Source organism: Mastomys coucha, unplaced genomic scaffold, assembly GCF_008632895.1.
Source record: "Mastomys coucha isolate ucsf_1 unplaced genomic scaffold, UCSF_Mcou_1 pScaffold1, whole genome shotgun sequence".
NCBI classification, from domain to species: Eukaryota; Metazoa; Chordata; class Mammalia; order Rodentia; family Muridae; genus Mastomys; species Mastomys coucha.
In genome coordinates, this window is record NW_022196891.1 from 37,693,161 (window position 1) to 37,709,923 (window position 16,763).

At 34.5% G+C, this 16,763-nt stretch overlaps 1 protein-coding gene across 5 annotated transcripts in view; it reads left to right on the forward strand.

Annotated features, from left to right (window-relative positions):
* Kcnt2 (potassium sodium-activated channel subfamily T member 2) overlaps positions 1-16,763 on the forward strand; it is a 353,683-nt gene that overhangs the window by 184,308 nt on the left and 152,612 nt on the right. For all 5 annotated transcript variants that reach the window (XR_004122600.1, XM_031384276.1, XM_031384279.1 and 2 more), the window contains exon 13: positions 11,628-11,736. Coding sequence is in view for 4 of the 5 variants with exons in the window: in XM_031384276.1 (XP_031240136.1) it covers positions 11,628-11,736 (109 nt within the window). In the remaining variant the exon portion in view is untranslated. The remainder of the gene's footprint in view (positions 1-11,627; positions 11,737-16,763) is intronic.

Genomic DNA, 16,763 nt, shown 5'->3' on the forward strand with positions numbered 1-16,763 from the left:
TCTGGCTGGAGTTTGAGAGCAAGTACTCCAAAACAGAAAGACTTATTTAAAAAATATATAAAAATCCTTTAAAATTATGCTTATTATCTAACCATATTATATATCTAGTTCTATCTAACTATACCTAACCATATTGCTTGGTAATCAATGTAGTCTCATATTATGATATTATATGGTATTTGTTGGGAAAGCTTGTGTTGTTACTACGCAACTCCTATGTTACATTTAATATAAAAGGTACTTGAAAAGTTCTTTGAGTCTGTCAACCTCCCTAAGCATCTAGGAAAAATGTTATCAGGAGAGTAGAAAATATTGCTCTTTGATTCTTCAGCATTTAATAAACACATCTTTTTTATGCCTTATAAAAGAACCATATCTGATTCAATTTGTTTTTTCATAATTAGATGGTAAATACATGGGGGTTTTGTCTACAAACATTATTTCAGCTGTCTAAGTTTTCTCGGGGTGGTAAGTCCATGAAGACTTTGAAGCATCATGATATTAGATATCAAGATATTAGAATATCATGATATTCTAATTTCAGTATGATGAATCACTTCATTTGTAGCAAACTTTTGTTCTATTTTATCTTATTTAAATAATGAATTTTGTTCACTTTTTAACTGCTCATGTGCGCATCACTGTATTTCTCTGTGTCTAGTGCACAGTGTGTTTCTTAGAAAGGCTTGGAGACTCGGAGCAATGATATGTTCTGACCTAAGTTAATATTTTCTATTTGGCTAAGGATGATGAAGTCTCTATAATTTGAGTTCAATTTACTAATCATAAGTATCTGGAACTTATCCATACTCATATGGAAGTGCTCTTGTATCCTTTATGTAGTCTGTCCACTCAGGCCCTCTCTATGAATACTCTGATTTAGTAGAAACATCACAAAACCACTCCTTGAATGACCATGTAGGGTCATAGTTACCTGACTTTGATGGGTAGAGGAAAGTTTGACTTAGTTTCTAGTGATTGAAGTCTTGAGATTTCCAAGGAAGATGAAATTTAGGTTAGATTTAGAAAGGCTTCAACTTCTAATTAGTTAATTGATTGATTGAATATAGATTGTTCTCTCATATAATACAACCTGACCAAAGTTTCAGCTCCCTCCACTCCTGCTAGCATCCCCTCACCTTCCCTCTCTCTCACATCCACTCCCTTTTTTTTTTTATCCTTCTGAAAAGAACAGGCCTCCAAGAGACAGCAACCAAACATCACAAAAGGAATACACAACAAAACCTCTCACACAAAGGCTGGACTCAGCAACCCAATAGTAGGATTAAAGTCTCATGAACAGGCACATGAGTCAGAGATCTACCTGATCTCACTGTTAGGACTTCCACAAAAACCCCAAGTTGACCGCTAAAGCATATGTGCAGAAGATATGGTACAAACCCATGCAGGCCCTGTGCTTGTGGTTTCAGTCTCTGTGAGCCCATAGGAGCCCTGCTTAATTGACTCAGTAGGCTATGGTCTCCTGGTGTTCCCAGTCTCCTCTGGTTCCTGCAATCTTTCTTCCCCATCTTCAACTGCACTTCCTGTGCTTTAAGGGGAGAAATTGGATGGAGATCTTCAACTTACACTCTCTTTCTCCATGTCTAGATATGGACCCCTGCATCTTCTTCCATCTGCTGGCAGGCAAAGCCATTTAGATGTCTCCACATTCACACATTCAATAGGTTGTGCTGATGTTCTCCTCTACAATGGCCTGCCATACTCCTAATCAGTTTACAAAGTGTAGCTATCTTGCCTAGCATCAGCCTAGGTTGTTTAGTTATCTCCATAGATCCTTCTTGGTTAACAACTCGGTCCCACTGCTAGAAGTCTTTTGTGACTATAAGAGATGGCCAGTTGAGACTCATTATCCTTCATTACTAGTAGTTCTTACAAGGATAATCCTTATTGCATGAGCTAAGATGTAATCTCAAGGTAGTTTTAATTTGTATTTCCCTGACTGCTAAAGATGTTGAACATTTCTTTAGGGGTTTATCAACCATTTGAGATTCTTCTATTGAGAATCCTGTGTTTGGAACTATATCCTCATTGTCAATTGGATTATTTAATATGTTCATATAGTTTCTTGAGTTATTCTATACTTTGGATATTAGTCCTCTATCAAATAGAGAATTGGTAAAAATCTTTTCCCATACTATACACTGTCATTTTGAACTACTGACTCTGTTCTTTGCCTTACGGAAGCCTTTCCAGTTGAAATCTAATTTATTAATTGTTGATTGTAGTGCCTATACTATCCTGTAGGACATTGTTCTGGTGGCTTGGGGTACCAGGGCAACAGAGTCATGATGAGTTCCAGGCAGCAAACTCTTGAGACCAACATCTGGATGCAGATTTAGTTCAATGCAGAAATTCACTGGTATATATGCATACATCATCCAATTAGCGAAGTCCACATTGTCCTAACATCCAATGAGCCTGGATGGTGAAGAGCCTGTGTCATGTGAGGGTGTATGTGAGGAGCAGCATGTCTTAGAAGTGAGCCTGTGCAAAAAGGCAAGAAGCATGCAATTCCCTGGCCTAAGTGCCATTTTGTAGTTCTCTGGTGTATAGGACCACATTATATATCATGTAGTATAGTAGTATGGTCAAGCAGACACAGGAGTCATTTGTGATTTTCCCATTCCCTGTCTCTTAAAGACACCATCTGGAGGATTTATCTCCTAGTACAAGTGACAATATTGAAAGCAATTTTAAATCTTGAAGTGCTCCTCTGTGACTAATAGAAAAAAATGACCCATCAAATTCTGTATGCCCAATTCATGTAACTATCACCCATTTTTTAACCCGTTCATATCTGACTTTATTTTTTGTTAGACCGTATTCACTATTCTAGCCTTTGGCACTCATTAGAACCCTTTTTACCAACTGGGTTAGGACAGGTAACCTTCCAAAGGCATGATGTGTGCATCAATGGAGGTCTTCTGATTATTTCCTTACTTGTTCCATTCTGTTCGTTTCTTACTGCTGTGGTCTGTTACCTTCACCTTACTTACTAGCTTTATGTTCTTAAACTCTACATAGTTTACCTCGCAGCCTGTGCTTTTTTTTAAATACTCACTTTTATATTTTAGATAGTAATAATATCTAACATGCTTCTCTAGAGACACTTGGCTCTTATTTCTTTCTCAGCAATATAACAAGTACTCAGTTAAATTATAATGCATGTTTAATTGCATCCTCTCCCTACTAACTCAGTACATAATGTATTTGTAACTGTGTGTTTACAAAACAATCAAGTTGAAGTCACACCACCATGATAGGCTTCTTTCCATTTTGAGTAGTGTGCTTATAAGATGAACATCAGAGGCTAAGCAAGTCAGAATGCCCTGAGTATATGAATTCAATCACTTCTGATGGGTAGAGGAATGGGACAGATGGGTCTTCATAGCTCTCAGAAGGAACCATCCATTATAAGCAGGTATTTAGATAAGAGATTTTGGTTTCACATGGTTTATGACTTGTGACATTTAGAATGAATAGCTAATGAATTTTCAGGTTTTAAGTTCTATAGTATGTGTAAGTACACACACACACACACACACACACACATACTTTATTATTGGCACTCTAGTTAAGTAATACTGATTTCATTAACAAGAGAATGGAACTTTAAGAAGAAATAAACCAAATCGAAGTAGCTGAAAGGATGTGAAGAGCAGAGGAAGTGAAGCTCTGTGAACGGTAGGGAGAGGGCAGGGTCCTTCTAATTCTTAGGAGATGTGGTTAAGGCTCAGACAGACAAGAAGACAGCTATAGAGAGTCTCTTGTTGGTTGAAACTGAGAATATATGTCAATAAGGATATCTTGATAGAAACAATAAATGTCACAGTTACTCCAGCTGAAGCCACAAACGTGGCAGCACATGAGGATGCTTGTGTTCTTCTATAAGAAGGAAGCTGACAGCATTGAACATTGGTATTTTGCTGGGGTTTTCTTGGTGTGTAAGGTAGAAGAGACAGTGGTACACTGAAGCACATTCAGTGTACAAAGTACAGCAGGCATGTGGTATGCCCTGTTTTTCAGTTTGAAATATTACCTTTGTTGGAATAGGAAAGTTTAGGCTGTTCAATGGGTACATGTCAGATGACTCTAGAGGGGCAACCAGTTACAGACTCAAGGAGGGTTATTTAAATGAGAGAAAATCATTGTTCGCATCTATGGAGGGGTCCAAACTGCTGCTGATTTGTGAATAAATATTGAAGATAGATACAATACAACCTGTCAATTCATTCAATGATTGTTTTAAAATAGAGTAGAAGATTTTGAATTTATGAAATTTAAAGAGTACACTGTCAATTTTTTGACACTGAAGTGTCTAGAGAGAAGAAACAATTTGGGGGATAAATAATTATATTTTCTATATGTTATTTACGTTTCCAAAGTAATCATCTATGAAAATTAAGCAGGTATTTAGATAGGAGATTTTGGTTTCACTTGAGCTATATAGTTCTAAATACACACACATGTGATAATAAATACAAGAAATAATTTAAAGCATAATGACTACAAAGGAGAGAAGGATTGACTATTAAAGTAGAGGCATCTTTTTACCACCCCAAGTATAGGATGTAACTAAAAATTATAAATGGAGTCAGAAACCAACAAACACAATTTATGAAGAAAACACAAGACAGATAGTGAATAAGGAAGGTATGAAGATATGCAAACTAAGCAAACAATGGGCTTCAAAACGAAGAGGATGTTGGTGATGCTTGTTCTGAGTGAGGATCACGGTGATGCTTGTTCTGAGTGAGGATCACGGTGATGCTTGTTCTGAGTGGAGATTACAGGTGATGCTTGTTCTGAGTGGGGATTACGGATTTGGGAAGGTGGATGCCATTGGTTATCACTCTAGAATATCTTTTCTTTTGGAAATGGTTTAAGTTTTATAATTGTGCCTCTAATCTAAATTGAGCTAGAGAAAATAAAGCTTCACTGGAATTCATGCGTAATTTCAAAGTATAGTTATTAACCTTCTGCTGAGATTCTCCAGTGGGGACAAACACAAATCAGTGAACAAAATAACAAAGGAGAGAAAAATTCTGGCCTCATGCCAGTCTGCTTTCAGTGATGGACAAATAGTCACCAACAGTCTAATAAATAAAGTTGATGAAGCCATAAATGACAACTATTGAGAATAGAGACTGAATAACAACTTACAGGGCTGAGGAGAGGGTAAATGCTGATGTAGAGAAAATGTGCTTCAGAACAGAATTCTCTTCGTAGAACATTTCTTGGCTAATTTTCAAGGAGAATTCATGATGTTGAGATCTTTCGTTAAGGTTAGACAGTGTTATTATATTACCCATTTATGGAACTCCAGATTCTTTTTTAATTTTACAGGTAAAATACCAATGAGGAATTTAAAAATGTCACATCCTAGATTTTTATAGTTAATAGTTTACAGAGGTCTGAAACATATTTACAAGTAGGGAACTGCTGCTCTCTGCCATATGGGAGCAGAGAGTTCTGGAATAACATTCCCACACAAGTGTTTAAAATTCCGAACAAGATATACAAAACAATTATTTTCAGACTGAAAAATATGAGCACAGTGAGAATGTGATCTATAAGAATTCAGAAACAGTAGGTTCAGCCCCCAGCAATCTCTGCTTTACTCAGAAGTATATACACACAAGCTCACATACATATACACACATATGTATGTAGATGCAGATATAGATATAGATACAGTCTTCCTACTGAAAAGAGATGATCAGTAGGTCATGGCAGTTTCATGGAACTGATAAGAGAAAAGACCAAGGTTTCACTCAGGAAAAGTTGATGGAAAGGAAGAAATGTGTAATACTGAGCTCTAAGAGAAAAAAGAGCCTCTGCCTCTCATAAACTTCACTTAGGTCCTTAAGCTCTTTAGCTTGTTAATATATTCATATATAAATAATGAGAATATATGAAACCAAGTGAAATAAATAATCAGGAAAAGAAAACTGTATGTGTACAAAGTAAGAACCAGATCCTCTGTGCATTTATAAAAAATAGAATTATAAGCATATAAATGGACAGCTTGTTGAAGGCCACAGGTAGTTATAAAACTCCAGAGAAGCCACTCCAGATATATGGAAGGAAACCAATACCAGATTAATAGTTCTCTAAAATTAGATCAACTAAGTTGTAAATGGACTTGCATGATATCATAACTACCAAATTAAAACACTGTCTTTTAAAGGATCATTAAGTTGTAGATACTCACAAAAGACAATACCCTGTGAGAAAGGACTGGGCGTACAAGACCCAACCCATGTTTATTAACTTGGAACAATGATTGACTTATCTGACAAGACATAGTAGTGACAGAGGTGTTGCAATTAGTAAATTTCTAAATAAATTGCAAATTTGCTGCTAGGTTATGAGTGAGAACAGATGCTCACTGGAGCAGGACATAGAAACCAATACTTAAGAAAAAAATAGGCTCTAGGAATTAAAGCAAAAAAAAAAAGAAAAGCTGACAAGGAAATGTTAATCAGATATGCTACACAGCATTTGTGACCTGTACACCCCAGCACCTGCATAATTCCAGGTAGCCCAGCTCAGCTCTAATGATACGTGGAAAAAGATCAAAGAGGTGTAGAGTTATTTCAAGTACTGAAACTGTGACACACTAGGATATACCTATGAAGAGGGAATGTAGAGAGGGGGAGAGAAGAAAATTCAAACAAGCAAAAGTGGATGTAGTGGGCAGGGGAGTTGACTCAGTAAGTGATGAAGCCCTGAGTTTAATCCCCAAGGCCCACTTAAAAGCCAGCTGCGGTTGTACATACCTTAAACCTAATACTCCTAAGGCAAAATTTGAGATAGACCCAGAATGTAATGCAACCAGATTCCATGGACTTCAATATTGATTTAATAGAAGTCTGAAGGAAGGCAGTGTCTCTTCTGTTCTAGGTACTTCCCTCATCTTTATTCATCTCCCCCATTCAGGATACCCGGACCTTATTATTGCCCTCTTGCTTCCACCCTTTCAGAATGTCATGTGCTTGGGATCATGTAGTTCATAGCCTTTGAGGATTTGTCCTGATTTTCTCCCTCATGAATATTATTTGTGATCCTTCATAGTTTCTAGCTTGATAAGTTGTATATTTTTCCACTGTGTAATATTCTAAAATGTAGCACAGTTTATTCATTTAAGGAAAGGAGTTATTTCTGTTTGATTATTTTTGTTGATTTATTTTACTATAAGTAAAGTTTCTATAAGCATCTATATATTGACTTAGGGTGGGCATATGCTTACTATTTTGAGATATTAAAGACCTCAATCCTGGGTCAAGTGTATGGATAGTGATGCAAGATTCTTTAAAATGGTGTTCCCAAGCCATTTCCCAGCAACAGTGAGAGGAACTTCCCGTTGTTTCTGATCCTTGCTGTTCTGTTCCGATCCTTGCGTGTCTGTTCCTTTCAGTGCTTTGGGGTACAGTTTAATAAATTTAGTTTATAGTACCCTCAAAGAGTTTGTTTTTTCTCTGCGTATTTGTGACCTGTAGTTCTTTAGGGTGTTATAAGTTCAGTGATTGTCTTTAAATGGCATAATTTGTCTTCTGACCACTTTCCAGTTATTTATACTTTATTTATAATTTTATTTATTTACTTTATTTATAACTTTAAAATAGAAAATACATTACTTCTTAAAAATACCCAGGTTAATATCACTTTTCTGTCCTTTAGAAAAATCACAAAAATCTTTTATATATTTATTTTTATTATGTTTGTATTTTCAGTTGCATGTGCATGTTTGCTTGTATGTGGTGTGTATTTGTGTGTGAGTATGTGCATTTGGATGCTGGTGCCAAAGCAAGGGAAGGTATCTTTTGGAAGTGAAGTTATTGGTGGCTATGAGACTCACAATGAAGTGAGTGTTGGAAACTAAATTCTAGCCCTCCAGAAGAACAGTGAGTGTTCTTAAGGACCAAGCATTTCTTTGTCTTCTATTTCATTAGATTCTAGTGTCTTTGCTACCAATGTTAGATTTAGGTCCCAGTAAGTTCTACCATTTCCATATCCTCTGATTTTTTGTTTCTCTCTCTTCAATTTTTTATCATATACTTGATTTTTTTCATAAAGATGTTTGATTTCAGATAACATTGCTCATGAGAGATGTCTTTAGAATATTTCATGGTTTTTGTAGTGAATAAAATCTAAGTCCTTCCATTATCACAGTTAATTATTTGTCAACATTGTATCAGATGTTACATGGGAAGCATCATTCACTCTTCTTGGTGCCTGCTGTGCCACACTTGTAAGTGTTGATAGTATTCGCATAGATTAGAAACCCCACAAAACAGTCCATAAATGTTTCTTTATGGACATAGATGCATTTTAATAAATTTATGGGGAAATGGGGAAATGTTCTATGCTATTATTTAATGCATAGGCCATAGCCATTTCTAACATCATTTTTTTTTAATTTCCAAACACTAACTTCCCTGGTGTTATTTCTATACAGCACAAAGACTTTCTGCATGCTTCCTTTTGTAGTTTCATGCTGGTTGCTATACTTGTTCTTACTCTTTTTTTTTTTTTGTTCTTAAAATGTTTTTCACCTTCCCCTTTGAAAAATGTTTCATGAAATACAATCCTTGCTTCACAGTGATTTGGGCTTTTGCTTCTTTCTGAATGCCAAGGCTTTTCCCATTTAGTCTAGTTGTCTGACCTGTGATGAGTTTCTTTGCCACGAGAATGTTCAAAACTTCCTAATCTCAAGAACGTACAATTATTCCTAACATTGAGCCATTCACAATTGTTTAACTACTTCTCTGCCTTCCTCTATTTTGTATTCTTTTTTGGAATCCAATTATCTATATCTGCTTACAGCTGTATATCCATGTCATTCATATGTATATGACTATTATATTTTACATTGTTTTGTCAGTGTCTATACTGTCTTTCCTTTCTCTTCCTCAGAATGGGAGAAAGATAACCATTGTGTAGCAGATGTTACAAATTTAATTCCATAGAAAATTAGCTTAGTAGTATAACTGGAGTCCAACTTGTTAACCCTTGCTGCTAGGAACAACTTCAACATTATTTTAAATTTTGTTTTTTTCTGCCTCCTTCAGCTGATCCATTGATCAGCCACCTACTTGTGAATTTATGTATAGACTTTATGCATAATGAATTCTCTCCTCTTCCTCTTTCTTTCAATACACTGCAGTGTCCCCAATGATCTGGGATTCTTCCTAAGTCTTTCTGGTAGGTTTACTAAAGAATTATGTCAGTTGATGCTGTAGAGAATGCCAAGCAGAGATGGCCTCAAGACAGAACATCAAAACAAGGGAGGCCTTGGAATGCTGCACACTTCTTCCAAGTTTTAAATCCTCTCCAAAGTTCATCTCCTTTCATTCATTTACAAAACAATACATTCATACTCACTTTATATGTATTAAACCAGGGTTTGTACTTTCATCAACATGAAGGATAACTCTTGAGGAATTTTCTCTTCTCCATTGGTAGATCCTTTAGTACCTCATATTCCTTATTTTGCTAAACACCAAGTATATTCATTACTTAGGTTATGATGGCAAACCAATTATTAATTTCATTGCTAAGAATGCTAATGCTGTTTATGTTTTATTCAAAATTTATTAGTTCTATTACTAAGATGTTTCATAGAATATGCAAAATAGTTTGTGTTTGTTCCGAATTTACTGTCAGCTAATAAAAGATCTTGGAAAGTACTATGGTGTTCCTTCACAGCAATGTTGTGTGATGGAAACATTTGTGTATTTTATAGAAGGCAACTCAGACTTATTTAAGTCCAATTAAATATTGAGGGACATATGGGTTAAACATTTTATAATAGTTCATTGACTACCACTTCTAAGTAACATTAAACAATATTAATGTAAAAATATAGTTTAGTATTTTTGTTCATTTTTTTAAAAAACATGCTTCTAATGAAAGAAATGTGTCATATACTTAATTATTTATAATGTTGCAATATCAGATTTAAAATCATATATTACCTAGCAAATATTCATTTGAGAGATATTAATAGCATCTTTTGTGTTCTTAGGATGTTGATATGTCCTCATGAAGATACCTATGTGCATTCAGATCTACTCTTTATCAATTTTCTTCAAACCTGAAGTCACTGTCTTGTTCAAGCTGATACAGCAGAAGCAAAATAAAATGTGTGGTTGATAAGAAATGGATTAAGGAAGTCAGGACATGGTGCAGGCAGATCTAGTTTCTGACAAAATGTGGCCTCATGGTTCTTAGCCGTTGTGATCTTGCTAAAGAACGCGATTGTGTCTGAGTCCTCCAGATGTTCTTGTATTAGAGGTGTGGGAGTCCTCCAGATGTTCTTGTATTATAGATGTGGGAGTCCTCCAGATGTTATTGTATTAGAGCAGTGATTGCCTTTCCTTATAAGACTATCATCCTTGGGAGGGACCTTAAACACTTTACAAGGCCCTGTGTCCTGATAACCTCACTAAAAGAATTGAAATATCAGTATGGATATCTAGGTAGTGGGTTGTAAAATATTAACAATATATAACAGTTACCAATTATTAACAACTGGCTCTTCTGTATTTCCATATTCAACCTATTACATCTGAGTGTATCAAGTGTTGATGGGGGAGATGTTGTCATCTTCTTTGACCTAGCTATATTGTAGACTAGAATTATCTATGATACTACTGGTCACTAATGGCTATCAAAACTTGGTAGGTAGCTAGTATATCAGAAGAAATAGATTGTTTAATTTTAGTTAAGTTAACTCGAACATCAATATAAATCTATTGATTATTCATTACATGGCAGTGCTAACCCACAATGTCCATTTCTAGAGCATAGCTGGTAAAGATGTTTTCTAATAATTTGTCCAATGATGTTCAGTTCATTTAATAATTATTTATGTAACTGCTGACATTGAATGTTTATTTTCAATTTGATTCTTTTAGCATCCTAACTTTCCCAATCCATTTTATTCCATCTGAGTGGTTTTCATCACTGTGCACACACCCATAAACACTGATGATCATAAGAGCAGAATCAAATTGTTTAACCTTTACTATTATATGTATAATCTAGCATGTTCTCTACATGAGTAATCCTCATAGTTGCTTTTCCCCCAATGTTTTAAATTAATTAATATTAGGAATCCCTATTTTTGTTCTATGAGAATTGATATTATAAGTAATAATGTATCTGTTCTTTTATAATTTTGATTATGTTTAGTTTTGTCTAGCTATTCCACTCTCAATTTCTAATGTTCTAACTTGTAGTGATTGTCACTGGTAGAATTTGGAATTAGGTCCTTTATATAAATAGTAAGGATTAAAAACAAACCATGGCCTGAGAATGGTGCTACTAATATACTAATCAAGGTACTTCAGAGATAAAAGCAGGGATATCAGAAGTTCCTGACCACACCCACCAGCATAACAAACTGAATACAGCCTGGAATATACAAGATATTTCCTCAAAACATCAAAAAAACAAAGGGGGGGAGAGATAATTGATTTATGTTTATATTCAAACCTTAACTATAAGTGTGACCATTTGACAAGTTAATTTCCTTTTTGTCATTTTTAATTTATATTGTTAAATTTAATCTCAGGATATTTTGGGTCTTATCATTTCAGGATCACCAAACAATTTTGAGAGCATGGGCTGTGAAAGATTTTGCCCCAAATTGTCCTTTGTATGTTCAGATATTAAAACCAGAAAACAAATTCCACATCAAATTTGCGGGTAAGTTTTTGTCTTCAATGACAGCCTTTGAACTCCTCTAATAATTTTCAGTTTTGTTTGGCTTGGTTTGGTTTTACATTTGTGAAGTTAGTGTCACTTCACTTACTCATGATTCAGTAGATCAGATAGAATTCTCTTTTAAGCATCTATTTAAAATATAAAAATACTATTATGCAAAAATTTAATATTTGAGATAAATCTTTACTTTTAACATATAACTTGCTGATTTTCACATCTGAATTTGCCACGTATTTTGTAAGACTATTTGAATTTTCAAATGATGCTGTGCTTAAATTTTGAAATGTTTCATCTTTAAATTTGCATGTAGTCAGTTCTCGCACATATATTATTTAAAGTACAAATTAGCTTAACCGCCAGTATATTGCAGTACAATGTAGTTAATTTGGGTTATAGACCTTAACATAATTCAAGGAAAACAAGATCTTCTGTTTTATGTACTTTGAGACACTGCTTTTTAAAAATAAAACATTACAAGGGTCAGGTAAACATGCTTTGCATCATTAAAAAATTGAACAACAAAATGATAATTATTTTCCTAAATACTTTTGTGGGAGAAAGAAACAGCTTTGCCCCTGATCAGTAATTCATAGACTTCTCCCGAGGAGAACAGACGCTGTGCTTGAATTCATCTCAGCAATCAAAACTTAAGAGTTTTTTAAAATTGAAGTTCTTTTAGAAATATTCTATAAGTTATTTGACCTATGTATCTTTAAAGAAATGCTAATTAGTTGGTTTATTGTACTGAAATAAACATTGTAAATAAATTTTAAATAGTAAGAAAGTAATGAGGTTGGTCATACAATTAGTTCTACCTTTTTTTGTCCTTATCAAATGTGTCTGGTTTTAAGAGTGTTTATAGGACAACCTAAAACACTGACCCTTTACTCCATTTGTATATTCTTGTGCTTTGGGATATTTTTCTTTAAAAAGTACTCACTGCAGTAGTTCAGATTGTAGTGGTCTGAGGTGTTAGTGCTAGGACTCAAAAACTTGACAAAGATGTGGGAGTCATTCTATTGCACATGCTTTGGGGAACTGAAATGGAAGCATATATGTGAAATGCCTTATGAAGTGTTTTTCAAGCAGCCTGTTTTAAGTAAATATTGGTGTCTTAAATTACTATTTATAAATGTCAAAGAGCATATTTGGGCAGCATTAATGACGTGAGCAATAGGTAAAGTGTTATAGTAAAATATTAAATTTGAATGTCAACATTTAAGATTTAAAAGTGCAGGTATACACATTATCATTCTGAGTCATGCTTTCCATTCCTCTCGAAGAGCTGCCTGTGTTAAACTGCATAGGGTCAGAGGCCATGATTAAAATAAAGTTGGCAAACTTTTAGCTGTCCATTCAATCTAAATCGATTGGATTTAGTCATAAGGCAACGGTTGCATCTGGAATGGAAAATCTGCTCATCATTTTAATATGAGATTACTCACTCAGAGAAGACATCCACTCTTTCTCTCCTTTCTTTATCCAGCCAAGAATAATATACTTCCCATACATCAATCATCTGCTGAAATAGTGTGTTTATAAGTAAGGTATTACTGAAACTATTGTGCTGTTTTATTATGGTTTTTTCTTTCAAATATTCCATTTGACATTATTTTAGTAAACTTACCAAAATGAATACATTATTTAAAAACTCTCTCCCAATAGCTCATCTCAATATTTCTTATTTTGACACATGTTGAAATTTTGCTTAATAGTGCTTTAAGTTCTTTTATAGCAGAGATTACAACATATCAGATGGGAGTCTTTTTATAGTATAAAAGATGAAAGCATTGTAGTTTCATTAAAATGTCATAAAGATATTAAGGCTGATGTATGAAGCTCTCAGATCAATATAATTCATTTTACATCTCAGCAAGAGTTTGAGAAGTAACAGACTTTTCATAATAAAAGGCAGTGGATAGAGCTGTCAGCTTGTTTAATAGATCATTAAAATGATGGTCCCTAAGGAGCCAAACTCTGCCATGTGTGTCTCACTGGAATGTGGTCTTGCAGCCACTGAGCTGCATCTGAAGAAGCTCTGTTTAGCTTTTTAAAAGAAAGAATAGCAAGAGGAACGGTAAGACTCATCTCCCTCCCTGCATAGCTCCCTCTTACACCAGCCAACTCAAGGCATGTAGAAGTTTGATGAATAAATCATGTGTTGAGTTATTAAGGGTTGATATCAATGTATAGCTATAGAAAATTAATAGCAATTGTGATCAAATAATAATTGCTAAAAATCATATCTCCTTGATGGTTTTCTTTTCCTTTTTTTAAAGATTTATTTATTATTATAATTAAGTACACTATAGCTATCTTCAGATGCACCAGAAGAGGGTATCAGATCTCATTATACGTGGTTGAGAGCCATCACATGGTTTCTGAGATTTGAACTCAGGACCTTTGGTAGACTAGTCAGTGCTCTTACCACTGAGCCATCTTGCCAACCCTCCTTGATGGTTTTCATTATGTTCTTACATTGTTTAAGTACTACTTTGACTTTCATAGATACCCAAACAATGCATTTTTATATTAGCTTTTTCAATGGCATTGTCAAATAACCTTAAAAAAGTCTTCCAATGATTATATGCTATGCATTTTAAAATTAAAACATATTAAGAAAAGTGGCTGAGGTAAAAAAAATTTAAATTTCTGCTTACAATTGCATAAATATTACACAGTGAAAAAACAGCAAGTTATCTCTTATCGTGGAGATTTGTGTATGTTTCTTCTGTCAAATAAGTAACAGCAAGCATTCAATAAATAGATGTTAGTGCTTGAACATACTCAAGTGCAATTGATATTACCTTCTGTTTTGATTATACCTCAGTGTGAAAGACTACAAATGCATTTTGTGAGCAATAGAAAAGATAGGTTCTTATTCATATCACCATAAAATGAAGAAAAATATTGTATAGCTAAAAAGAGGCTGAAAGAATAAAATGTCCAGTAAAATAATAGTTTTCTATTCTGTATAGACATTACAAAATAATCAACCAAAAGAAAGTGTCAATCATAGGTAATATAATTATGTTTTTGAAGATAAGCATCCAAAACAACATAGTTCACTCATTCACAACAAGCTTCACTTTCAGTAGTTTGTACTCTTAGTGAAGAATTTGTTAAATAAAGCACAAAATGTGTAAATTTTGGCTAGATTCCATGCAATATTTTCATTGTTTCATATTCATGCCCTCTAAGCTATTTTTATAATTAATAAAACCAATAGTAAAGAAAAGGCACTCCAAAACTGAGTTGTTACTATTTAAAACACACGAGGAAATCAGCTACCAATAAAAGAAACATGTAAGAGCAGCAGATCGTAATTATAGCTTAGTACCTGCTTCTCATAGTAGCTAATTTTATTACATTAACTTCTAGAAAAATAGACTAAATTAAATATATAATATGATGTATACTATTATATCGGAGAGAGTGTACTATTAACTCACAGATTTAAAAGACAGAAAAGCATTAGGGAAGGTATGAAAAAGTAGCCTCAGTCTAAATAAGTTACCTTCAGAATACTGTAGAGAAAAAAATGTAATGATCTCATAGTCAGTAGAACTTGAAATTTAGGAAGAAACAGAGATGTCCACTAGGGAATGTTGTCTCTTTGGAATCCATAATGATTGCTGTAGATTGAGAGAAATAGAGGCATCACCTTCCAGAAGACACAGAATAAAATATCATTGTCTAAAAAGCATCAGATCATCTATCTATAAGGACAATTCTAAAACAAATTTCTTTCATATGATGTGTGTGTGTATGTGTGCAGAGAGAGAGAGAGAGAGAGAGAGAGAGAGAGAGAGAGAGAGAGTTAGAATATGTCACTAATGTGTAAGATTTCTCCTTTTAGCATTCTCTGTCAGTAGCCCTTATGAGTGTGGGTGCTGTATCTCAAACTGCTTAGCCATTATTGCCTTTTAAATTGCTAACAGAATTTTCAAAATGTAGATTTTCTAAAACCATTAAGATTTCTTTATCTAAAACCCACTTACCAGCCCTTCTCAGGTGCATCTACAGAGAATATACAAAAGAACACACTATTTTTCCTTTCATCCATTACATCTAGAATATCCTTAGATAGGCTGCCTTTTTATTTAGGGCTTCTGGTTGCCATGATGGCACCAAAACATTCAACTTTCCTGTTTCCTGCATATTGGAAAGCTTATCCTATGCTGCCATCCATCTTCTCACAGGTACACAACATTAATCACCATTGTGTTCATATTTCCATATCTCTAATGCCACACTGAGTTGACCACTTTCTTTGTTCTATGGAAGAAACACTAACTTTCTTTTGTAGTCAATTTTGAATTTTTTTTTGACTTTTGATTATTTTTTCTTTTCTTTTATTGGATATTTTCTTTATTTACAATTCAAATGTTATCCCCTTTCTCAGTTTCATCTTTGGAAACCCGCTATCCCACCCTCATCCCCCTACTTCTATGAGGGTGCTCCCCTCCCACATACCCACCCACTCCAGCCTCACTCCCCTGGCATTCTCCTACACTGGGGCATCAAGCCCTCACAGGACCAAGGGCCTCTTCTCCTACTGATTCCCTGCAAGGCCATCCTCTGCTACATAAGTAGCTGAAGCCATGGGTAGCTCCATATGTAGTCTTTCTTTGGTGATTTAGTCCCTGAGAGCTCTGGAGGATGATCTGGTTGGTTGATATTGTCTTTCCTATAGGGTTACAAACCCTTGCAGCTCCTTAAGTCCTTTCTCTAACTCCTCCTTTTTCTGCTATGAGAAACTAACATTCAAATGGTGATTTAAATATGGATGTGTCAAATCTATTTTCATTGAGAAAGATTTTCAACAATGAAATATTTATAAATAGTGACAATTGGCACTGAAGCTTATGATAGAGATTACTATAGAATTCCATAGCTAAAAATGAGGGAGAATGTCACTGTGTGACATCTTACGTACTCTACCTATTCCTGCCCAATAATTCTAGTAAAGCCTCATTAACATCAATATTTGTTGTAGAATTATCTAG